The sequence below is a fragment of the Pyrus communis genome, chromosome 5, assembly GCF_041283825.1.
Source record: "Pyrus communis isolate YQ-2024b chromosome 5, ASM4128382v1, whole genome shotgun sequence".
NCBI classification, from domain to species: domain Eukaryota; kingdom Viridiplantae; phylum Streptophyta; class Magnoliopsida; order Rosales; family Rosaceae; genus Pyrus; species Pyrus communis.
Window position 1 is genome coordinate 27,026,481 of NC_142569.1, and position 26,809 is coordinate 27,053,289.

The window sequence follows — 26,809 nt, forward strand, 5'->3', positions numbered from 1 at the left end:
TTTCTGAAACCATGTTTGATGATCCGACCCAAACTCGATCCAAACTCGATCCGTTTATATTAACGGGTAATATGACCTGACCCACGATAAGTTAAAAAAAATATATTTAAATCAATAAATAATCAAATGAAAAACATAATACTAAATTAGTATCTACATACCACATTGTCACATAAACATTACTTCATAACATAAAAACACTTTTGTCTTTCAAGTATTATATACCCAAAATAAGAGCCTAATGAAAAAACATTACATTACTACAAAATAACAAATATTCAAGGATATGCAAAATGAAGTTTTTTTTCAAGATTGTGGAGCCTTTCTTAAAAGTCAAAACCTTGCCAATGAGACTCAAAGCTTGCACATTGTTTTTTTTTTTTTTTTTTTTTTTTAATTTTAATTTTATTATTATTATTATTATTATTTTTTACAATAAAACCCTTTAATTTTCATCGATCAACAAGGGAAATGGTATTGGAACTTTGGCTTAATCTATTGTATTCAAGAAATCTATTGTCGTTTAAGTTTACGCTCTATTCTTCTCACTGAATTTCATTTTTTCAAATTTTCTTTGTTGATACATGAACTTTTAGCGAACGCAGAAAGATGAACAATTCGGATCATTGATAACATTTTCAGATTTTTATGGTTAGTGAAAATATTGTTTGGAACGTCACATCAAAGATCGACTCCATATTTCAGTTAACTATAAACATCGGAACGTGATATTAAATATTTGAACCTTTCATTTATTGTATATGCTAAAAGATCATATTTCCAAAAAAGAAAATCTGAAAAATGAAATCCGATGACAAGAATAGAGTGTAAACGACAATCGACGATTAAATGGGTTCTCCAACCTCTTTTGATTAGCTTGGGTAGCCATGACATACTGCTAGGTGTCACTCATGGTTTGTGAGAGCCTTAAAGGTGTATAATCACTAAAGGGAGAATTGAAAAGTAAGTTTCAATTCGCAATCAATTTGAAGAGCTATAATCACCCATTACCTCGCTAAAAGGAACCTAATGGATCGTACACCGTGTAAAGTAGAGATTGAAGAAACAATGGAGATGACTAAGGATAATTAAATGGTTTAATTATTTATGGCTATAATTAATTAATATGTTAATTAATCAATCGAATAAGTTTGTTTTAGACCTCGTGTTAGTTTTGGGCCTCAAGGCCCAATGGGCTTCAAATGTCAAGACCAATAACTCAAGTTCTATGACAACTTGAAAACACAAAGGGCATGAAAGCCCAATGAACCCACATGGTTGGCCATAGAGTGAGGGAGAATTGAAAACACAAAAAGATATATCTTCTCTTAAGAGGCCGGCCACCCTAGGAAGAATGGACTAGCATCCATTTCTTCCTAGGTCACTCATCTCTTCCTCAATGCTCTCCTTGGTGTGGAAACTTAGAGGTTCCCTTTCTTAGAAACTTAGAGAATCCATTCCTTCATCCATATCCAAGAAGTCATGAAAAGAAGTAAAGTTCCTCCATCCACATCCATGGAGCCAAGGAGTAAGGAGACTAAGGAAATAATGCCTTCATATGGGTTAATATCCTTTGCTAAGCAAAGAGGTGCTTCAAAGATATAAAAGTTTCTCAACTTTTTTCTTTAAGATTTGAGTTGAGTTTTGGTTCACCATGATAGGAGCATATTTATGCAACTTTGTTATCTTATTTCTTTGCATTTGCTTAGTTAATTTCCATTTATTTTGGTAATTTAAGTTATTTTCATATTATTGGAGGTCCAATTGGTAAAGATGACAATAAATAGTTAAATGGAGCAATTTAGAGCAGTTTTGGACTTAGATTGGATAGCCTATGTGGATACCATATAGGCTGAACATTTTTGGTGTTTAAATGGTGCTAGACATGTGCTAAAATCTGGAGAAATTAAAGTTGAGGCTTGGAAGGCAAGGAATTACACAAGAAAAAGGAATCCTAATTGGAGAGGAACATTATCCTATCCTATCATATCTTATCAAATCTTATCTTATCTTATCTCCAGCTGCAAGGAGGAATCCGAATCACATTCCAACACTTTCTACCTAATTTTTAGAGCCCTAAAATAACTCAAAAATGCCAAATTCCTCCTTAGATTCATCCATTCCCCCTATATATATGAAATTCCTGCAGCGATTTAGGGTGTACCATGCCTACCATTCATCCATTGAAGTTGTTGGAATTTTCAAAGTTTTTTTCTATCTTTGTTTTAAATTTCGATGTTTATTTTAGATTGCTTTTCAATTATGATGAACATGTGTAACTAAGTTTCTTTTTAGCTAGAGGTGAATTCGAAGCCATGATCATATGTTTTATATAAATTGATTACATCCATTTATTGTTTCATAAAATATGAATGTGATTTACTTATCTGCTTTATAGAGAACTTACTTTTGTATGTTTATTAAGGATGCACACTTAGTTTGCTTCATTTTCCCAGTAGCAATCAAATTCCAAATCTTCATCTTTTGAACTTTGTCAAAGAGAATTGTAATGTGTCATTTCTGTAGTATTGGTGTCCAAAACTACTAAGGAGAAGTGGTTGTAATGAAATAATGGGAAGAAAATCATTGATACTTTTCCACATTGGTCCATCAATTGCTTATAGAGCATTTCCTTGTTTTGCATAGTTGCTTCAATTCTTTGTTCATTGTACTGGTTTAATAAAAATCAATTTTAGTAAAGAATGGTTCATGAAACTAATATCTTGTTTGATATGCATGATATTCTTCTGATGAACCTCTACTTTTCGGAAGAACTTTTCAACTTCATTGTTCAGCATTTTGTTCGTTTAGCCGAGTATCAAGCATTCTCTGTATGATGCATCCATTGCATGTGCCATCATCTCCCTGAAGGTTATATACATTTTCTCAACAATGCTTCTAGCTTTCTTGAACTCATCAAATAACTCTTCACTCATAACTATATCCATGCCAATGATGTGTCTTTGGACAATGGCATCGAGCTTGATCATTTCCTCACCAAATAGTTTGTCAAATTCTATTTAGGCTTCATTGATGCTGATATTCTCTTGTTCATCAGTTTGCTACGTGTTCTTGTTCACATTCTGATCATTTCCTCGATTGTTATTGATGACATTCTGATTAAGCCCAGTTATGTTTTTCATGTTTTGTCCTTCATTTTCATAATAAACCTCAGCAATCTCGGCATCAGTTTTCTTGCATTTCTTTGCTATCTTTTTATGCCTTTTTGCCTTTGATGATTGTTCTTCTCGTTGAGCAGAAGGAACTTCAGAACTAGCATGCACATAATAACATTACATATTTTGCTAATTTTCACAAAATGTCCAACATTTTTTCTGGAAATTAAGCACACTGTTTATGAAATATGCACGCTATTTATGAAATTAACCAATACTGTTTATGAAATATGCACGCTATTTATGAAATTAACCAATACTGTTTATGAAATAGACACTATTTATGAAATTAACCAACACTCTTTATGAAATAGACATACTATTTATGAAATTAAGTAACAAAGTTTATGAAATAGACACTATATTTATGGAACTACAACCTAATTACTCAAACTATTTATGAAACAGAAACATAATAAGCCACGATTTTTTATAGAAGAGAACAAGAGACACATTGAATGAACCATTTTTTTTTTTTGTTTTGTAGAATTAGTTAAATGTTTATAGATGTTATTGGTCATATAAGATAGTTTTTTTGCTTGGAGATTGTTTTGTACCTCTTGTGGTATGTCTTTTTTGTTCGATTCATCTTCGTGTTTGATTCATCCTCTTGAGTATCAGGTTGCTTTCTTTTATTCGCCTTTTTTTTTGTAGGTTCTTCATGTGGTTGATCAAAAGGAATGACATCCTTAATCTGCAAACAGTCACATTAGATAGGTGTCATTTTATATGATAAGTCATTATTTTATGTTGGAAAACCATTTCAAAGTGAAATATATTGATTATTGGTGATTACCTTGATTTTTTCCACTGGGATATCCTTGATTGTTTTGTGGATAATGCTTATGTCTCATCTTATGATTGCCGGAATCATGTTTTCTTGTTCATCTATTATCTCCACTAGATTTGTGTGAAGACATCCAGTACTATATGAATTAAGGAAGTGATGTTAGTTGTGCAAAATTTATAAGAAACAATTCATGTTATTTTATTAACTATTTTGGTTAGTTACCAAAACAAGGACGATGCATCCACATGTGGTCAGTTCTTCTCATTCCTCCCTTTTTTTTTATTTTCTTTGTTAAGCATCTTGAACAGATAGCCCCTTACTCCTTTGGCCTAATTGTACTTGTTTATCTGCTGCAAATTCTTACAGATTTTCAAGAAACTCCAGGTGATGTAGGTTTCGGAGTTTGTAAACAGCAGTGATTGAATGAGGTGTGCGCATAAGTGAAGCAATCTTGTGCGACCTCAGGTGTTTCGTCTTCAAGTGCATTCTCGTATGCCTTTGCAAGATGCCTTCTTGACAATCTTGACATCTGTGAAGTACTTTTTTATGAGGCGGTCATCATCATCGAATTTGGTTGATTTGTCAGTATTCGGCATATCGATTCATTCATTGTTCAATCCAAAAATTTGGACAACATCATCCCTGGAAATCCCTGTGATTTATGATGCTCAAATTAGAACTTTTGGTTTGTTGGGTTGTAGCAGTTAATGATTTTAATCAAGTCTATGTCGGACTTTTGCTTCCTTTCTGACATAATCAAATTCCCATCCATGTACGTCTTCAGTAGACTCCAAAATGGCATCTTTGCTAGTTCATCACATACATCTTGACGTTGTTGTAATATAAGGTTGTAGACTTTCATTGTATCTGCAAACCCAGCCATGTTGCATCTGTACTGGAGGTATTCCTTCTTCTGTTTAGTTTTTTTTTTTTCCTTAGTTTTACCCTTCTTTGCAGGTTTTTTCATTGTTTTTATCTACAACAATGAAAATTGTTAGGATACTATTTATTGAACTATAACAAAAAATTGCATGTTATTTATGAAACTACGCTAAATAGACTCACTCTATTTTATGTAATGTACCAAAATAAATCCCATTGGAAAAAAGCTATACATCAATGGCAAAAACTAACCAAAAGATGATGTAACCCAAACCCTTTTTCGTTAACGCTCCCTTAATATAACTCAACACAAATTATAATATAATTCGTGTGAATATGTATTGTATTAAATGAATCCGGATCCTTCGTGAATTGTGTCCATTCATTGTACATCGTGTGATTAGTTTTCACATGGTATTGTTTGTTTTCAATTTTAAACAAAAAATTTAAAATGATTTATGACCGCATGATGTACGATGAATAGACATGATTCACGAATCTCCAGGATTCTCACAAAGAGGATCCGAAGAGGATCCTTATTCATATTGAATACATGTAAATATTTAATTAAATTTTTACATACATATAGGTATATCAATTAAAAACATATAAATGTCACTCAGTAGTAGGAGTCTGGTGGTATTGCTCTTCACATGTAAATGAGAGGTTTTAGGTTCGAATTTTGTGGACGGCGAATTTAATACCAAATGAGGTTATCCATTGTGTGGTTTAACTGAACTCCCGTCTTTCCTTACTGTAAAATATATCATTATACTCAAAAGAAAAAAAATACGTGTAAATATTTGAATTGAATTTTTAAATATAGTTGTGGCATTTTACTGGCAAAAAAGAAAAACAATAAAAATGTGTGAAGGGTGTTGTAATGTAATATGTGAATGGCCCACATGAATAGTTTATTACTATTCATCTAGAGAAAAATCAGTTGGGTTATCACTTTATATGAAGAAAGTTTGTAAAGCAAATACTGCTGCTACATCAATCTTTTGCCTAGAAAATGAGAGCATACGGAGGAAGAAAAAAAAGGGAGAAAGAAAAGAAGAGAGAGGAGAAGAAGAAGAGAAAGAAGAGAGATACAAAATAAAATACCAATGAGCTGGGTTAGAGAGAAGAAAGAAAATAGTGAGAGTTATCTTTGTACTCTTTTTAGCACCTGCGCAAAAAGGGTTAAAACACACAAAATACTTGAAAGAGAAGCAAGGTTATTGTAGTATAATTGGCTCAAGTAAGGTCGTTCTCCACAAGGATTAATTTAAATAGATTGATGTGAAATCAATTCCCAACTAATTAATTAGAACAAAGTTTTGTAGAATGGTGATTTAATGACCTAAATTAAGAAAGACAAATTTAATTAAAAATGTTAACTAAAATCTGCAATTTTAAAGAAGGGAAAAAGAAACAATTTTTAGAATTCAAAGTAAGAAAGTACTAGGGTTCCGCCGTCACCCTAACAATCCTATGTAGTTCTTCTAATTACTTATGAATTACACATGCATATTTTAAAGGTTAGGTTTTCCTAGAGTATATCCTACTTGGAACCTCCAACATAGAACGTATATCTAACATGCAAGACTCATTAGGTTTTGTGAAAACCCTTTGAACAACCATATAACCCTTAAGACGTGTCGTCCATCCTAAGAAGTTACACATATTAACCACAAGAAGCCTTAGTCAATTTTAGGGACAGCCCTCCGCCAAAATTGCGTCAAATTACTTTTCTAAATATCCTAATGGTCACGAATCACTAAGACAATTAGGTAGGTTTAACTGGTGATTAACAACTCAAAACTTGCATGCATAAATTCATAAGCAAATTAAAAAGAGACTATATATTCTTGCTAAGGATCATGACCTCATCCTAGCAAAATGAATTAGTTACGCATATTCATAATAAAAATCACAAAGTCTTTATTGAAATAGAAAAAGAATGAAAACACCTTGAAAGTATAAATCTTGAAATCTCTAAGCTTTGCCCCAAATCTTCTCTCCAAAAATTGTATGCATTATAGAGAAACCCTAGGTTTGCCAAAATGCTTATTTATACTACTCTAATTAAAATTCTCCTAGTAAAAGGTCTTTGAATAAGACTAAGAAACTAAATAAATTGAACAAAATAGGAAACATAATCCTAAATTGAGTTGGTAAATTCGCCCAAAATTCTTTACAGCCACATTTTGGATCCATATCAGCTCCAAAACTGGACCAAAATAGCTAAATTTAAAGCTTGGACTATTCTAAACACTTCTCTAGAAGCCCACGAACTCATCTGAGATCATCTTGAGCTTCAAAAACTGCATTAAAGCCCAAAAACGTCATTTTTCAGCAACTCGCACTGTTACTTTATTTAATTGACAGAAAATAACCACTTGATAGAAATTGCTGAAATTTTGACACGAACACGCCAAGAGACACACAAACGTCCTCCAATTTGAATCACTCCAAATTTGTCCGTTTGAGTACGTTTTTCTCCAGAAGAAGCCAAATGTCCTATGTTGAAAATATGAAGCAAAATATCAAAATTCTATCAAAATAATTACCAAAATATACTAAGGATAGGGTAAAATATATAATATGAAATCGACTCATCATTTCACATAATGAAATAAAGTACTACTGCTACCCCGAGGACGTATGCACACTTGCCGAACCTCATAAATATTGTGTCTTATTTACTTTATGTTCCACTGCACACATACCGTCAATTTTACAACATGTTATCAGCATGAGAATCTCTCGTGTCGATGGAAAGCACAACGCTATAAATCCGGTGAAGCATTACCTACATCTTACCTTTGTCGGTTGGAATCTCACAGATAAGAAAATCTTTTCATTTCATCTTCATATCTCTGTATGACTAATTTTCTTAAAGTAAGTATACATTTGGTTATATAACTACTATCATTATTATTGACAGAAAATCTGACAGTCATGTAAACAGCACCTGAACTCCAACTTGCGGATCTTGGATTGAGATACTCCCGTCTTGAAAGTTGTTTGTCTGCCCAATACCTTTAACACATCAAATTTTTAGAAAATTCCAACGGTGCGATCATTGCAGACGTCTGGAATACCAAACCAGTTTCCAATTTCCGCAGAAAACTAGACAACCATCTTATGAGTACCAAAACTCCATGTTTCCTATTTTTGGTAGTTCAGATCGAAATTTTTCTTCATGAAAGTTGTTTAGTATACTCTTATCCATATCATACTAAAATTTTAGCCAAATCTAATAGTTTGAACTTCTCATGAGTTGCATGCACTACTCTTGACTCCAAACTTATGGGAATCGTTTCAATTTTTTTGAAACTCATTGGAGGAGGAACACCAATTGGGACTTATTGTTACTATTACTCCCTGGATAACTAAAAGGACTTAAAACTGTGAAATGAAAATAAAATAAAAAGGATGAAAAGAAAGTGGCAGACAAAGAAAAAGAAAAAGAAAAAGATGGGACTTAATCATTGCCTTTTCTATTTTGGCATATTTATGTGTATAATACTCGTTTAAAGCCCTTTCACTAGTTCTATTTATTTAAAGCAATTTATTTTTAGCGGGTAGAGTTATTACCCTTTGCTTTAAGCTTTGATATTTATGTGAATGGTGTTGAATCAAAGCCCTTGTCACAAGCTTTATTTACTTAAAAGCAATTTATTTACCATGGCTGGACTTATTGCCTATTGCTTTAATTTATTTAGTGTACTACATTTTATGATGAGTATATAAAAGGACCCGAAGTTTCTTTATCAGATTAGAACATGAAGTTTCTTGATCCTCATCATATAAAATGATTGGACCTGAAGTTTCACCAATTAAAAAAAAAAAAAAAAGATTAGACCTAAAGTTCCTCGATAAAATCAAAACTTGAAGTGTTTTAATCAACTGAGAGAGCAGTAGTTCCTCAATTAAATTAAACTGACAGCCATAAGTGCCTCAATCCACAAACTATTAAATGAGGCCCAAAAGTTCCTTGATTCATGTAAATGTGGACCACAAGTTCCTTAATTCATGTACAAATTAAGTATGGGTATAAATTCCAAAAATATTAACCTAAAGGTTCTAATGATGTCAATTTTGAGAATAAATTTCGAGTACATATGAAAAATGTTTTGACCTGAAGTTAAAAATATGAATAATGTTAAAAACTTGAAGTTGTAACATTTTGTGTAGACATATGTTATATGTGGTATGAGTTGATTATCACAATTTCTGTCATACTTGAATTTCTTCCTCTTGGGAATAAGAAATGGTGAACTTAGAAAAACTCAATTCTGTGACCATCGACATGTTACACAAGAGATACCTTCATGAATTCGTAATGCTTGAGAACTCATGTGGAAGCATATGATATTAGAAAATATCTATACTTAAAGGCTTATTGCATCATATTCATGGAACCAGAAGTTTCCACAGGTTCCCATATATGACAAGCTAAAGTAGAAGCTTTCTGACATGTATAAAATCAAATGGGAGAATTTTTTTATTTTATTTTATTTTTATTTTATTTTATTTTTTTTTTATTTTTTTTTTTATTTTTTTTATTTTTTTATACATACACTTAAGTTACAACTACAAAAACAAATAAATAGGGAGGGCTTTCACAAAGGTTGCTCATGTGAAGCCTCAGTAATTGGTACTACCCCAGAAGGAGTAGGCACTGGAAATTGATCATGTGATGCCCTAACACTTGGCAAAACACTAGAAGGGGAAGGCACCAGTTGCATTCGAAATCTAGCCATGAATCTCTAGTGATCCCTTTGAATCCTACTTTCAGATTCCAGCAGCTGGTCGAGCTTTCTTTTCATGCTCATCGAGTAAATATTTGCAAGTTTGTGCAGCTCTTTATTTTCGTGCTTGAGCCCTCTAATTTCTTGTGTAAGACTTGCCACCTCAACCATTAATGTTTTGACTTGGCGAGTTTGAGTAAGTACATGTTGGCCCATGTTGGATATAGAACCCGCACATTGAACATTAAAAGCCAAAGAGTCTTGAACAACCAATTCATCAAACCTCTTTGAAAGTATTCTATTATCTCTGGGAGTGAAAAGGTTCCTAGCTACTTCTGTAGCCGTTATATCATCCCTCATCATAGAGTCTCCAACTGTAAGAAGGCTATTAAAAGATAAAAATGATGGGCACCATATATTATCTTGACGCGGCTCGTGTGCATCTCCGTCGAGACTCAAATATAAACAAATGTTAGATGGGTAAGCCATTTTCAGAAATGATGAAAGATTTCTGAAAATGGCTGGATAGAGTGAAATCTCATAAATACAACAAAGACAATTTTCACAGGCAGGCAATCTTCAAAGCATGCATTTTGGATACAATTGATACCTCTATAAAAGGAGAGGCAACACAACCACTTGTTCAAAAAATCAAGATATTGCTATTTGAATTTCAAAAGCTGAATTTTCCTGAATAAAGTTTGTCAACATTTCTTAGACGCAATCTCAGCTTTCCAGATATCAAGGACGACTCTGTCAAATATCTTCGGCAAAGTTAAAACGCGTAAAGTTCACTATTCCAACTACACCACTGTTGCTGACAATCGTGGGTGACAAAGCACACCTCCAAAATGCCTAGCTCATCTTCCTTGCCGAGAATGCATTTGCAACCAAACCTTTCAACATATTTAGTCTTCCTTCTCTCTGAAAATACTTCTTCAACCAAGTCCCTCAAAATGCCAAAGTTATTTTCTCAGCAAGAAATATTTTTGATCGAGAAGCTTTACATCAGCATCAAATCCTTCTGCTGTCTTTCTTCAAGAACAAAAGTATCTCATATCATCAGGGTCAAGAGCAAGAGCATCTCATATCATGCCTTTTCCTTTGCCTTTGCTTACCTAGTATTGCTCTCGAGTAATCATCTTCAACTGTTGATAGGTCTTAGATTTCCTTAGCAAATACCTCAGAACATTTGATATGATGTTGGCTATTTACACTGAAGCTGCCAAACATGGATGAGTTGTTGAGAAACAATGTTTTGATGGACCATCCAAGGGCAAAGATTGCGCACCTTTACTGGGCAAGAAATTGAAGCAAAATGATCAACGACGAGCCCATAGAAGTCTAAAGGAAGAAAATTGGTGGCTGATTGAGTGAATGGAAGACGAAAAGTTCAATGATGGGAATCCTACTCATAGCCCCAACAAACACTACCAGTTTATATAATTCACATAATGTACAAAAAGGTATTGAAAATTACTAATTGATTACAAGTTACAGAGATGCCGTGCGGATTGAAGTCTTAGTCAGACTATCCATGGACTTGGCACTATTGAACTGTTGCATGCCCGAAGCATGACAGTCGCCGCAAAGATTCAAGTTCCAAAAGGGATAATCCATGAACACGACAATCTTAATATATCTCATGCCTGAAGCATGATCGATGTGTAGGTTCCAATGACTCAACTCCCCAGAAGCGGAGATTAAAAAAAATCCAAGCTTTATATCGCTCTAGAGGAGGTTATGATCCAAATTCTCAAACAATTCATATAATAAGAGATGACTATCCTAGAAGAGACAATGTAAAACCCTTGAAGAGGCAAGGATATCGAAAGTAATGAAATACTTATAAATATGCATGCACATGCACATGAGAATTATGGGATCAAGAATTGATGGTTACCAATGATAATTTTGGGTTTTACAGAAGCTACTAAATTCATCATTGAGCTGTGTTGATATTGATCCGCGTTCTTTTGTTCGTTGACAAAAAGAAAAATTATTGGCCAAAATGGAGAAAGGCAATTCCATTACAATTTATTAATAACGTGGAAAAATGGACCTATAGTACAAATCACCAAATGATGTTGAACCCAAAAGGTTACATATAGGCATTTGTAATACAGTGAAATACACTCACACGATATGACACAAGGTTTCCAATTGAATCCTGAAATTGGAATTCACTCTTGGAAACGTGATTTCTCATTGTGAATCTTGTTCATTTAGTGGAGAATTATACATGCCCGAAGCATATATCCACAAATAAATCCCTCAGGTATACATGGAAACAAGTTGCTCTGTATAAATTCCAAAAGAGAATGTGTCATGAAGTGTAGAAAATCCCTGAATGATTTAAATTGCTTGAAGAAAGCCCTGGAAAGATAAAGCATAAATTATGTACTCAATATCAATATATGGTATAAATTGCGTTAATGAGTACTATCATTATAATATTGTTGCAACATACTAAATCTCTTGCAAGAATTGATATTAAATTGGGACTCCTGAAAAGTTTATAAAGATTATAAAGTGTTGAAAGGAATATTGTCTCGAGCTGCAGATCGAACAATATGCCAACACAAATCTTATCCAAAATGTTTATGGTATTAAAAGACCATGAAGATTATAAGTTGAATATTCAAATGGTTAACCAATATTTAGACACTAAGAAAGATCATTCATCCTTGTAAGGGAAATGAAGAATTGATATTTGGTCCAGAAGTACGATATCTTAATGAGATATGTGCCTTATTGTATTTAGTACAATACACTAAATCAAATGTTATACTTCTTGTGGTGCATAATGCCAACAAATGGGTATTGCAATGAAAAAAAGATTTATTGATATCTCCAGGAAATTATAGACATGTGCTTGTTTTATTCCAAAAAACTCACTAATAGCCATGGTCTTATTGGGCAAGCAAAAATTTGAATCTCTCTAACCTACATACAAATCGCTCTCAGAAATGATTTTGTATTTACATATGGAAATAAATTGATCGTACAACGATCAAGGAAGCAACATTCATTGCCACATCTTCATATCTCTCAGAAATACAAGAGCTTGGTTAAAACATGTGGCAACTAAAATTTGGAGTGCATGCGAACCACCTTCAGAAGCAAACACTCCAACTACCATGAATGGTATCAAATTACATCAACATAGTAGTTAGTTAGATTAAAGAATTTGATATCAGGGGAAAATACTCATCAAGGGGAGCATCCAAAACAGATCAAAGTTTTAACGAGGCAATCGAAATTGACATATGGCCATCCAAGGGGAAGTGTTGTAATGTGATATGTGGATGGCCCACATGAATAGTTTGTTACTATTCATCCAAAGAAAAATCAGATGAATTATCATTTTATATGAAAAAAGTTTGTAAAGCAAATAGTGTTGCTACAATAATTTTTTGCCTATAAAATGAGAGCATATAGAGGAAGATACAGAGGAAGAAAAAAAAAGGAGAAATTTAAAAAAAAAAAGAGGAGAAGAAGAAGAGAAAGAAGAGAGATACAGAATAAAATACCAGTAAGTTGGTCTAGAGACAATAAATAAAATAGTGAGAATTATTTTTGTATTCCTATTATTTCACATAATGAAAGAAAATACTACTGCTGCCCCGAGAACGTAATAACAGTTGCCAAACCTCATAAACATTATGTTTTATTTACTTTATGTTTCACTACATACGTACCGTGGATTTACATCAAAGGATCACTAATAATCAAACAAGAAAAAAAAAATGGAAAATGATTCTACCTAATAGCATGAGAGAGAAGCAAAGTTTGCAGAACAGTTCTATTTTGGCGGTATTGATAAACCTTCCTCTTCTTTCCCCAATTGAAACAATCCAACCAAACCCTTTCAATTTCAAACCCCTTCCTCTCTCTCTACAAAGAAAGAAGAGATGGAAGAAGAGGGCATTGGGTTGGTTCTGGGAAGAGCCACAGAGCTGAGATTGAAGATCAGTAACTGCATCCACAAAGGAAATCACTCACAACCCAAAAGAGAAAATGGAGTCCACGCCGACGGCAAAGCAGCAGACGAAGTAGAAGAAGAAAAAGAAGAAGAGGAAGTAGAAGAGGAAGAGGCACATAAGCTTTTCAACATCTGCGACGCCCTCGAATCCCTTGAGAACCAGCTTTCTTCCTTACAGGTTTTGTTTTGATAAACCCAATTTCTTTGATTTAACTTTGCTGTAGGGAGGGAAAAACGAGTACGAAAAACCCTAATTTTGCTGCACGAGAATGTCATTTGCAATTGGGTAGCTTAAAGTTTGAAACTTTACATTTTTCATGTGTGTGATTATTGTAGTGTGCTGTGTTTAATGCTTGAGTTTAGGGTTTATTTTCTTTCCATATAGGTTTATACATAAACTATTTCTGAATACTAAAATTGCTTTTGTTTCTGTTTGGTTAAGAAAACAATTACATTAAAAAGAGGGATTTGTTGGGAGGTGGTGTTTCATATACAGAATGTTCGAAAGATGTGGCTCACTGGTAGGATATCGATATTCCAACAGTTCTATAGGAAATTTTTTATTGCTCATACAATCATAATCACTAATGAGGTACGGAGTTAAGGATGAGGAGGGTTCCCTCATTCTGGTACCGTAAGGCATGCTTGTCGTTGGTTATGGCAGTGCTCAGCCTATTCTTTGGTGATGCAGGGCTTACTGGGGCTTAGCCGTTTGTCTGTACTTGCCCACATCATTTGTTACCTTCCCTTTACCCTATTTGCGCCTTCGATTTAAATCTTTTTCTTTTTTGAAAATTCTTATCAGTGAATTAATTATGTGGTTAAGTTTGTGTACCCATCAATGATAACTTAAGTTATATGCTAATTACATTTATTTTCATAATGATGTTTGGAAATTTAAAATTAGGAAATACCATCACCTCCTATATCAGGTTTGGACCGGATATAAAATTTTAAAACCACTGAGTTTCGTACATGCATGGGTTTTAAGTTTGTGAAACTGCATAAGAATGAGCAAGCACTATGTAGTCAGTTATGCCTTTGTTGGAAAGTTTCCCGCACAGACATCTACTTGTAATTTACATATGGGTTTTCTTTTTCTGCATTAGTTTGTCAAATGCAATTAGGTGCTTAAATTTGGAAACTTTACATTTTCATGTATATGTGTATGTATGTGCTTATTCGAGCATCTTCGTCAAATGTGGTGGTTTATGCTTCACTTGGGTTTAAGTTCTTTCATAAACTATGGCACTATTTATTAGGATCTTTAATAGTCTTCCTTCTGTTTCTGAATGCCAAAATTTCAGCTTTTTCTGTTTGTTTAAGAAAAATTACATAAAAAAAGGAATTAGTTTTAATATGTTAGTTACTTTCATCTTTCATGTTAATGTTTGGAAATTGGAAATCATGGAAGCACCACCACCTTTTATAACAGGTCCGATAGGATGAAAGTATTGAGACTGCATTTCTTACACAGGATTGGCTTGGATAGGACAATGCACCAGATTCAAGGCATATTGAAGAAATGTTGTCCAAATTGAACTAGAAGAGGGAGTAGTCATGAGGGAAAATTATCCCCTTTAATCCCCAAAACAATGGTAGGATTTGAAGAGATAACTTTCCTTCATGACTATTCATCTTCTACCTTCTACGTGAACAATATTTGGCAGTTGTCATCCATTTCTTCATTCTGCGTTGAATATAGTGAGTTATTGTATCCATACCAATCCTATGTAACAAACGCAACCCGAGCGTTGCACATGATTTAAGTTTGTTATACTGCACAAGTTTGAGGAATATCCAGTCAGTTATGCCTTTGTAGGAAAGTTGCATGCACAGGTAATTCACATATGACCTCTGCCTTCCTGAATTCTATCTCCTTCAAGTGTTAAACCTATTGGGGGCAAAGTGAAAGAGTAGAAGCAATCGGATAATGGAAGGTGAAACAGTCAATATGTTTATTGATACTCATTAAAACACAGAGATGCTTAGGGCGCCTTATATAGGCATGTAAAACATTAAGATAGCTAAGCCTAATAAGCAGATCGTAGTATTCATTCCTCAGAAGATCAATCATCATGGCTCTAGATAATTTTACATAGCACTAATAGAGAGAAGCCCAATGGTTCAAGGAACCAATGATTTCGAAATTAATTTTTTTACAGAACCCAAGACCTTGTTGAAAGGGTAAGGCGTTATAGTTGGCTAGAAGGGCTAGACTTGTAATTCAGTAAGCCTCCATGCAAATGAACTAGATTCTTGTCATTTTCGACCTCACGTCAAAGTCCAGAGGGTTCCCATTTAACCATGGAGGAAGACGTTGGATTTGTGCTGGCGGAGAATCATCTGAATTAGTACACAATAATGCTATTCTTACCACAATTTTATACCACATTTCTTTACCATCTTAGGTTGCAGATGAGTTGGACAACCACATCATCTAAATTAATTAGCATTTAATCAAAATGTTAATCAATAATTAATAAAAAGATTGTTGATTAAATGATGATTCTGGTATACGAGGAGTCTCCATCTTCCACCTAAGATTATTTTAGTGTTTTAACTAATAAAAAGATTGAAATTAAATGATGTAGCTTGTTCAACTCATCTGCCACCTAATATGGTAAAGAAATATGGTATAAAATTGTGGTAAGAATAGCATTACTCTCGAGAATTATAGTGTTATACATATTGTAAACCGGTTTTATGCAGATAAATGAAGAACCTTGGTTCTTTTACTCATTCTAGATGTCAAATTGTCAATTGAAATCTTTTGTCCACACTAGTGAGTGAGTTTCACCCATGAGCTAGCTTAATTTTCAACCATACTGATGCATTACGCAAGGATTGGCTTGACATAAATTATTCTCAGTGTATTCAACCCATCTGTTGGTAAGCACTTCTGACCGAAAAATTCTTCTAGACGTCCAAGTGTTGATTAGTGATTGGTTGACCTTTCCAGGGAATCCATACTTGCTGGTTTGTTCATCATAGTGTTGATTTATAATAAGAGCTGTATTATAGCCAGAATGAACCTGTCTATCTCTTGCCAAAGTGGCACCTTGGATTCACCTATTTGAATGTTTGAAATATATGAAGAACATTTTAATGTTTTGTGTAAAATGATTTATAATATAGGTTTGGAAATTTGTTTTGTTTTATCATCAGGCATTACAACAGCAGCAAACGTATGAAAGGGAAGTTGCCCTTTCTGAGATTGAAAGCAGCCGCAAGATGCTAGTCGACAAGCTTAAAGAGTACAAAGGGGAGGATTTAGAAGTGTTACGTGAGGCTTCTGCTTTTGCAGGTGAAACAGTAGAACACAACAATGATCTTTTGCTTCCACCATATCCAAGCCGCTCTCCGCACACTCTTTCTCTACAAAATGGCTATTTACCACCCACACACAAGTTGATACAAAATGGGATAATCACCGGTGATCCAACAAATGAAGCGAAGAAGAATTCGAGCGAGATAGACAAGTTGCAGAACGGATCCAAAAAAAGGTTGGGATTTTTCCTAAGAACAGCAGCCAAGACTCTGCTTACACTTGTTGGTGTGGCATCTGTATTACGCCTGTCTGGTTTTGGGCCTAAATTTGTGAGAAGTAATGTCACTTTCAAAATATCAGGCCTTTCTCAGCAACCACCAACCGAAGAAAAGAGATCAACCATTGAGTGCCCCCCTGGGAGAGTCCTTGTGGTGGAAGATGGGAAGGCTCGATGTGTTGTGAAAGAGAGAGTTGAAGTTCCCTTCTCTTCTGTTGTTGCAAGACCAGATGTAAACTTTGGGTGTGGTTAAATGTTTCGTCCCTCCATGTTTTTCTATATCTTGTTTCGTTGCGTATGCTGTAATGGAGATCTGATCTCTAATGATCCAAGGCGGTCCTAATCTTTCATGAGTAATGATTCTTAAGCATAGGAGTAGTTCAGGATTTTTGGAGGATGCTTGGTTCCGCCCGAACTTTTTTTTAAATGTACAGTGGAAAATCTCCCATTTAAGATCCGATGATTGCAGTGCCAAGTTTATAGTCTGACCGTTGAATTAGATAATGGTGGAGTAATGTAACCCAGCTTTGATTTTGCTCACTGAAATTTGTTCTGGGTTCATCCATTGTCTGTGTGATGTTTCATATGGGGCTGTGATTGGTTACCTTGTGCGAGCTTAAACCTCTGAGGTTTTTCTTACGAACTGCAGAAGTTCCTTTACTAGCATTAGTCGCCTCCACCAATTTTGACTAATAGTTTACCATTAGAAGATGAATGGAAGTGAATCTTGCTATCCCCTAGTCGTAACTCTTACCTTGTGGACTCTAAGGCCTTGTTTGTTTACCTCCTTAGTTAGGATTGGACTAGCTAGGATGAATACACCATGTTTGGTATGGCTATGGACTAAGTTAAATGAGATTAGCCTGAACTCGCCCAAACTCGTGTGAACCCTGGAAACATAGCATGTCACAAGAGCGAGGCGAGGTTTTGAACCCTCCTGCGAGAGGGACGCCTCGCGAGCCGGGCTTCTAGAGATGAGGCCTTTTGGCGAAGCCAAGTAAATTTCGGGCCACCAAACCCTGGGCCTCCTCGAGTCGTCAAATAGTCCCATGCAAAAGCAAGGTATTGCTAAGAACCTTGACTACGCTGCCTTCTCTCACTACACCGCCTCTTTCGAGTGAACGGGTGAGAGCGAGATGCTGTTCTTCATCAACGCTATCAGTCATCAAGTGAGCTTCATCCTGAACAAGTATCCTTTCTCTCTCTCTACTGGCTTAATATGGGAATCGGGGGAATTTTTTTTTCTTTTCTTTTTTACTTTGTTTAGGGTTTTTTTTTGGGCCGTGAGCCCAGTAGAGCTACCCATGAACTTGGTCAATTTGCCTTAAAAATTGATAGATACTTCTGTTGAATTGAAGATGGCTCTTCATGATGCTGTGCTCATTTGAGTTTACCAATGAAGTTTTCATGATTGTGCTTTTGCTCTTTTTGGATCTCAATGGGGTTCTTCGAAGAGAAGGCTAGAGGAAGAGGAAACGGACTGATCACGGCTGGAGAAGGAGGCTGGCCGTCGTGGTTTGCTTCGGTTCTGCAGATCGCAGAGAGGAAATGAGTATGCAACTATTTGTTTTCATGATTGGGATGATGATGGAAATAGCAAGGTTATGGAAGATGAAGAGAGATGGAGAGGTGTGAAGGCGGGAAAATTGATGAACTTAATTATATTTTTTTGGTAATATTTTAGAATTAATATGTTTATCTTGAAGTTCATCAATTCAAATATAAAAGAAAAAGGAATTGGGAGGAGATCTAAACTTAATTATTTTGAATCACAAAGTGAAATTCAGTTTTCATATGTAATATAAAAAAAGGGTAAATTATATTTTGCATCCTCAAGTTTGTTTGTGGTCAATAACAACCTCATAGAAAATCTTTAAAACATTTCAATCATTTACATTAAGTTATTTTTTATTTCAATTACGTACAACCGTTAAAAACTCTGTTAAGTTAGCAATTAAGTGATAACATGGTAACACTGAGTTCCACGTTTATGATTACGTGGCAATAAAACAATTTTACTTAATAATTTAAAATTAAAATTAATAATTTTAATTAACAATTAATGTAACAGTGAGTTCCACGTTTAATTAATAAAAAATCAATTTTTATTTATAATTTAAATTTTTAAAATTAAAAACGAAAAAAAAAAAAAAAAAAAAACTAATTAGAAGGGCTTGGAAACTTTGAGTTTTAATAAAAAAAACTATGTTATACGTTTATTTAATGGTTAGTACAAAGCCCACTTTTAAATCAGCCCAACTGAAATGGCCTAACCAAAATAATATGCTGATTTGTCAATTTTACCCCTAAGTTTTAGGTTAACTTATGTTAATTAATTTGTTCGTTTAGTTATTTTGAAATTAGCATAACTTAATGGAAGGCCTTTTTTTGCAAAACAGTTGCAGAGTTCTTCAATGTGCATTGTCCTTCAATCTATTTTCAGGAACTGGTTGAAGGTTTTGACAGTCGATTTTTGAATCCTGATCTTCATGTTATTCGTTTATATTAGTTTAGGTTTTTCAAAGTAAGCCTAGTTCTTCAATCCTCTTTCCGAAAATGATTGAAGGTTTTGAGATTCTATTTTCAAATCCTAATCTTCGTTGTTGTTCATTGTTTCATTGGAATTTTGTAATTTGATCGATGTTCTTCATAGTTTCGTTGTGTGACATCTCGTCCCAAATTTAATATTATTTTATTCCCTAACCTTAGAAAATTACGAAAATACCCCTGACGGGTGGACATTCGAGATTGTGGGCTGCAATGAGTTGTCGGTATTGCAGGTTGTAGACTGTAATATCGATAACTTATTTGTTGGGTTCGTTAAGCAAGTGGGCAAGTAGGCCCGTGTACATTAGTATTTTATTAATTAGACTTTGTGCCTAATTAATTAATATTTGGGCTTAACCCAAAGACATACACAAATATATTCTCGTTGCACTCAACGATACGAATGTGTGGGTGCAAGCAGAACTGAATTTGGAGTTACGACGAAGATTTTACGAAGTTCGGAGCGTGAAAGGCGTTTTAGTAATTTCATGTTTACTGGAGATATTTTTTCTATTCTGTCTTTTATAGGTTGGGCTGTGTGCCAAGTGAGGCCCACGCCCTATTCCTTTTTTTTTTTTTTTTTTTTTTTTGCGTCCTCACTTCTTCTCTTCCTCTTTAACCCTCTCTTACTTTCTCAACCCTCACCATCTTCTTCCTTTGTGTGATCACCAAGATGCCGAACTTAGGAACCAACACCACCTAGCTTTGCCACTTTGGCAAGCTATTGAACCACATCAAACCACCTTACCTCGTCCTCCTATCCTTTCCATGTCTTACCTTACGAACTCTCATTCTCCCCCTTCTCTCTACATACACTGAATGGGTGTAACAGCAACACCACCACCGCTATTAACCTTGCCATCCTGATGAGAATTACAGATCTTCAAACCCAAAAAATTATGTTCACTGACGTCGAACTCAAACCCATACGTGGATCTTGCACTGCATAGTGGTTGTTGCCACTGTTTATCATCTTCTCCGACAAGTTCTCGTCAATTTCAACTAAGGTAAGGTTCAAAGACACCGAATTTAACTTCCCCTCATTGAAGCTACGATTTATGACCCATCTCATGTGTTTTGGTGAAGGTTTAGAGCAAAACTGACACGGGGGAAGAAATTCTCCAATTTTTTGGCAAGGAAAACCATGGCCATTAGGCCACTTTCAGGCCATTTTTCTGGCCAACACCCACCATAACTCGGCCCCAATTTGGTATGGATTTGTTCCCTACATTTCTAACTTCAATTTGGTTTTTGAATCATCAAGTTTGGTGAAGAATTGAGCTCGAAATGAGCTTTGGAAGTTGGAGAGAAAACCTGCAAAAATCTGGAAATCGTGAAGAAGGCGTGTGTGCACGTGGGTGGCCAATGTGCTCGGTGCGTGCGGCGACTCGTGGAGGAACCCGAGGTCCTTCTTTAGGTTTCTCTATGTGTCGAATCTGAATCCACCCTCCATTTTTCGAAGTTCGATCGTTTTTAAATAGTTCCTTTATTAACCGTACTTTGTACAAAAATTCATATTTACATTAGTACGTTATGTATTTATGTGAATGGTTTTGTTTCTAGGTGAAACGCATCACAACGATCTTTGATGCCCGCGAGATGGGTTTGACGTGACGACATGATTTATGAATGGGTCTTTGCTTTTAAATATTATATATTTATTTAGTTTCCATTTATATGTTTAATGAAGAATTTTCTACGTTATACCTAGATTTGACTAACGTTTTTAAGAATTAACGTATTAACGGAATTTATGAAATTCTCGTAAATTCTATGGGATGCATGAATGCATATTTTGGTGTGATGCCATAAATATATTTATGATCACAAATATTATTATTTTATTAATAGTGATTTACGAAATTTCTGCAGCATGATCATATTTATATTACTGTTCATTATGCATGCTACACTATTGTTAGTACTCGCTCAGGCCAGGGCCAGTCTTCACGTGTATGTTTACATTGCACTGATACACTCATTTTGGATCCATCGTAGGTGCCAGTCCTGTCCTAGACTGCTATAGGCAATTAGGACTTATATGTGACACGCATAGCGCCCGTCTTCAGGTAATTGTAGTACTAGAACGTAAATCATTATTACACTCATTCTTGTTCATGTCAAATACCTCTACATGAACTCGTGTGTCAGCATATGGCGATGAGCACTTGATATTAGATGTTCGTTTATTTGAGACATGTTGATTATTGGATGTTATATGCAGAGTATTGTGATTTATCGTATTTCTGAAATATTGCTGTTATAGTAAGTATACTTGTTTTACGGCGTGGGGTTATACGTTTTCGAAAAGGTTTTACAAAACTTTATTTTCAAGCTCACTCACCCTTGTTTTTTGCCCCTCTAGGTTTTAGTGGCAGAGTTCTTGTGTCGACGAGTATTCCTAGCAAAAGTTGGTATTGGAGATCACTTCCGAGGGTATATTTCTTATCCTAATTTTATTGTACTTTACTTATGCTCTGACATCACGTGTGAAATGAGTTCAATCTCGCTCACATGTGCACTCTTTTATTTAGTCACTTTTAGGTTTTAATTTATTCACATTTCCCACATCACTACACTTTATGGCTTCGTCACCTTTTCGATGTCGGCCAACGTAGCTCGATTTGGAGTCTAGGTGGACCTTCCGGGTCAGGGTGTGTCACGTTGTTTGGAGGTAATCGGCATTGTATTACAAGTTTGAATGTGATTTTGTTGTTTAGTTTTGCAAGTAATATGTTTAGCCTTTGCCTTGATTGATATATTTTTTTGTTAATTTGTGTTCAAATTACAAGATATCAGTTAGTTGATTCCTGTTTTTTGAAATTTTCAGTTCGGATCTTACTATTTTGAAGAATCATAGGTAAGTTTTGATTTGTTCATCACACTGGCTATGTCACATTTTTCATAAATGGTAAATGTAGTATTATAATAGTTTTTGAAACATTGATTATTGTAGTAATTTTTAGTTTTTAATTTGTTTGTGATAGTTTTGTTTTAGAAATAGTGTTATTTTTTTGTTCATTTTATATGTATATGGTTTATGAAATAGTTATTGTTTTGTTTTACAAATATTGGATTTAGTTTTGCAACAGATTAATAAACAGTTGTGGTTGCGTGTTACATTTTGTTGTTGTTTATTGTTATCTGCATATAATATTGTGTATTGATTCCCTATATGAATTGCATGATAGAGATACATATCAAAGATCATTAAGTTCTATGAAAATCATAAACATTGACAAGGCATTCATAACTATGAACTGCATGATACTCCTGCCATGGATTTACTTAACACGATTATAACTAGCAACCTCCACTACTTATAAATATAAGTTCATAACTATTAGGTGAAATTCCCTTGTATTTTAGCATCAGATTCATGCATGCAAACTAAGTGTGCACCCTTAATCAACATACAAGAATAAGTTATCAATCAAATAGATAAGTAAATCGCATTCATGTTTTGCGAAACAATAACTGGATGTAATCAATTCATATAAAACATATGTCCATGACTTCGAATTCACCTCTAGCTAAAAAGAAATTAGTTCCACACATCCATCATAATTGAAAATCAAATTAAAACAAACATTGGACTAAAACTAAGGATAGAATACCCCTAGAAATGCTCAAGCACTCCAAACCTGCGGCAAGGATTGAATATATATATAGGCAGGGCACGACATTGTTTGTGGAGGAAAAGGACTAGTTGTTTACTCCTTAAATCAGATAAAAGGTGATTTGATATGATAAGGAATCCCCCTTGCAGCTGGAGATAAGGTAAGGTAGGATTAGGATAGGATAAGATAAGATAAGGTTGAGATAAAACAAGACTGGATAAGATAAGGTAAGTTTGGATAAGGTTCATTCTTTTCAGCTGATTCCTTGTCTTCCAAGCTTCCAAATTTGATTCCTCCAGATTTTAGCACATATTTAGCACATGTAAAACACCAAAAATGTCCATCCATTATGCTCCACACGCATGCTAACCAATCCAAGCCCAAAATTGCTCTAAAATGCTCCAAATTGCCTTTTCTTGCCAACTTTGCCATTTGGACCTGCAAACACACGAAAATGGCTTAAAACACTCTAATAAATAGAAACTAACTGAGTAAATATAAGGAAATAGGCTAACAAAGTTGCATAAATATGCTCTTATCAAGAAGCTAGAGGTGGACCGAACTGCGACGCTCATGGTTTCTCTCTCTATCCAACAGCTACAAGAGATGATCGCAAGCATGATTAAGACGCATTATGAAGGAAGCTCGCATGACTCTGAGCTGTACTCAAAGCCATACTCCAAGAAGATTGACGCCTTGAGGATGCCAAGGGGATATCAGCTGCCCAAATTCATGCAATTCGACGGAAAGGGCAATCCTAAGCAACATATTACCCATTTCATGGAAACCTGCAACAATGCTGGGGCGGAGGGAGACTATCTCATCAAGCAGTTCGTGCACTCGTTAAAAGGTAATGCCTTTAACTGGTACACCGACCTCGAGCCTAAGTCCATCAACAATTGGGACCAGCTTAAAAGGGAATTCCTCAACCACTTCTACAGCACTCGTTGCACTGTAAGCATATTAAAGTTGACAAGTTTGAAGCAGTGGAAGGATGAACCTGTCGTCGACTACATTAATAGATGGTGTTCATTTAGTCTTGATTACAAAGATCAGTTTTCTCAAACCTCCGCCATTGAGATATGTGTTCAAGGCATGCACCCCGGGGGGGGGGGGGGGGGGTTACATTACATCCTCCAAGGCATAAAATCGAGAACGTTTAAGGAGTTGGCAACTCAATCCCATGACATGGAGTTGAGTATCGCCAATCATGGGAAAAGGGAGCCAATCATCGACTTTAAGAAAGACAAAGTGTTTGCTCCAAAGGTGGACAAAACTGGGAAGAAGCCCGCCAATGAAGCTTTTATCGTCAACACTACCCCCATCAAGACCTCTTTTGCACCCATCAAGATCTCATCTAAGAATAAAATGAAGGAGATGAAGAGAGGTGAGCCTTATCGCACCCAAGACTGGTACAACATCACCTTAAGGGAACTGAAGCAGAAAACGTACCCTTTTCCGGACTCTGATGTGGTCACAATGCTAGATGACCTGTTGGAGAATAAAGTAATCGAGCTGTCTAAATGCAAGCACCTCGAAGAGATGAGTCACGTTAACGATCCTAGGTACTGTAAATACCATCGTATCGTGAGTCATCTGGTTGGTGAGTGCTTCATCCTCAAGGAACTCATCATGAAGCTGGCACAACAAGGGCAAATTAAGCTTGACCTTAGTTGGAAATGTGCCCTAAAGCTAATCATATGATGATACATTACAAACACTTCACATGTTAAACTAATCTAATTTAATATAAAGGGCAATGATTCTTGTTTAAAGTTGTCTCATATAAATGTTATATGCTTAAACGATAAGTCCAAGGAATATGTAATTGAGAGAATGTGATCTAAAGAAGTTAGATTCATGATACCATTCTCTTTCGTATATATACCCTAAACATTCCTAATCATAGGATTGCCAATTGGGCATTGACAGTCCGTTAAGATCAATATGTGCTATGTTTTCTCTTAGAGAGAGTGACTGGTCTCGAGTCATTGGTATGACTGACACCAAAACCAGCATGTAGGTGCTCAATAGAGAATGAGTCCAATGATTATGATCAACAAGGAGTTCTCATACTCATGTCACATGAGAACTCATGGTTGGCATAATGCAAAGTAGTCATTTGACCTGAGGCATCATAGTTGTCTTATGGTTAGGTCCTTGATCCTTAACTATATCAGAGTCACTCTGTCAAAGGGTGTCCGCAGCATAGTTGGGATTAAGCCACTTAGCCATAGAGGCAAGTGAATGCGCAACAAGGTATCTCTAACCTTCAAACCGTTTGAGGAAGAATACTCTATGATATGATTAAGAATCTCTGGCCAAAGTATGAATAAGATTTAGGAAGTCGTTCCAAATCACTTTCAAGGTAATCATATAAGTAAGAAAATCACATTGGATAGAAGATATGAATGAAATATCAAACCAAGCTATGTGGTCAAGAGTATTGTATTAGAAAAAGCCCGTATTGCATTGTAATCCCAAACTGAATAGGTTCTCCGCCTCTTCTGATTAGCTTGGGTAGCAATGACATACTGTTAGGTGTCACTCATGGTTTGTGGGAGCCCTAAAGGTGTATAATCACTAAAGGGAGAATTGAAAGTAAGTTTCAATTCACAATCGATTTAAATAGTTCTAATCGCCCATTGCCTCGCTAAAAGGAACATAATGGATCGTACACCGAGTAAGGTAGAGATTGAAGAAATAATGGAGATGAGTAAGGATAATTAAATGGTTTAATTATTTATGGCTAGGATTAATTAATATGTTAATTAATCAAATGAATAAGTTCGTTATAGACCTCAGGTTAGTTTTGGGCCGCAAGGCTCAATGGGATTTGAATGTCAAGCCCATTAGCTCAAGTTGTATGACAATTTGAATACACAAAGGGCTTGAAAGCCCAATAAACCCTTAAGGCCGGCCATATTAGAGAATGAAGGGTTTTGGTTCTTTTGTCACTTAAGTGAAGGGACTATATAAAGAATTTTATAGCCAAAATTCATTTAGGGTTCTTTTTGAGGAAATTGGAGAGAACATGTCTCTCCCTTTCTCTCTAGGAGGTCGGCCTTTTGGAGGAGATTAGCTAGTAATCTTCCCTCCCCAAGGTCACTCATCTCTTCTTCAAGTCCCTCCTTGGTGTGGAGACTTAGAGGTTCTCTATTTTGGGAACTTGGAGAATCCATTCAACGATCCTCCTCCAAGAAATCCATGGAGCTAAGAAGTAAGGAATGAAGGCCCTCTCTCATGGGTGATTATCCTTTGCTAAGCAAAGAGGTGCTTCAAAGGTATAAAAGTTTCTCAACTCACTTTTTTCTTGAGTTGAGTCTTGGTTCACCACAACTACTAGGCTTAGAATTTCATGGGTAAAGTTTTGTTTTTGAGTGAATATAAGCATGATTCCACCTTTTAATTGTTAATAGCAGGCATAGATGTTGCTCAAATGAACTTGTTTTCACAAATATTTCGTTCAAGTGGTATCAAGAGCCTAGGTCTAGTAGTTGGTGAATCCTTTTGGGTTTT

General features: G+C 35.2%; 1 protein-coding gene across 1 annotated transcript; it reads left to right on the forward strand.

Annotated features, from left to right (window-relative positions):
- Positions 1 to 13,388: 13,388 nt before the first annotated feature.
- LOC137726129 (plastid division protein PDV2) lies at positions 13,389 to 17,663 on the forward strand. The gene is made up of 2 exons (XM_068465004.2): positions 13,389 to 13,753; positions 16,744 to 17,663. The coding sequence occupies exons 1-2, from the start codon at positions 13,505 to 13,507 to the stop codon at positions 17,374 to 17,376; spliced, it is 882 nt and encodes a 293-aa protein (XP_068321105.2). The 5' UTR covers positions 13,389 to 13,504; the 3' UTR covers positions 17,377 to 17,663.
- The last annotated feature ends 9,146 nt before the right edge of the window (positions 17,664 to 26,809 follow it).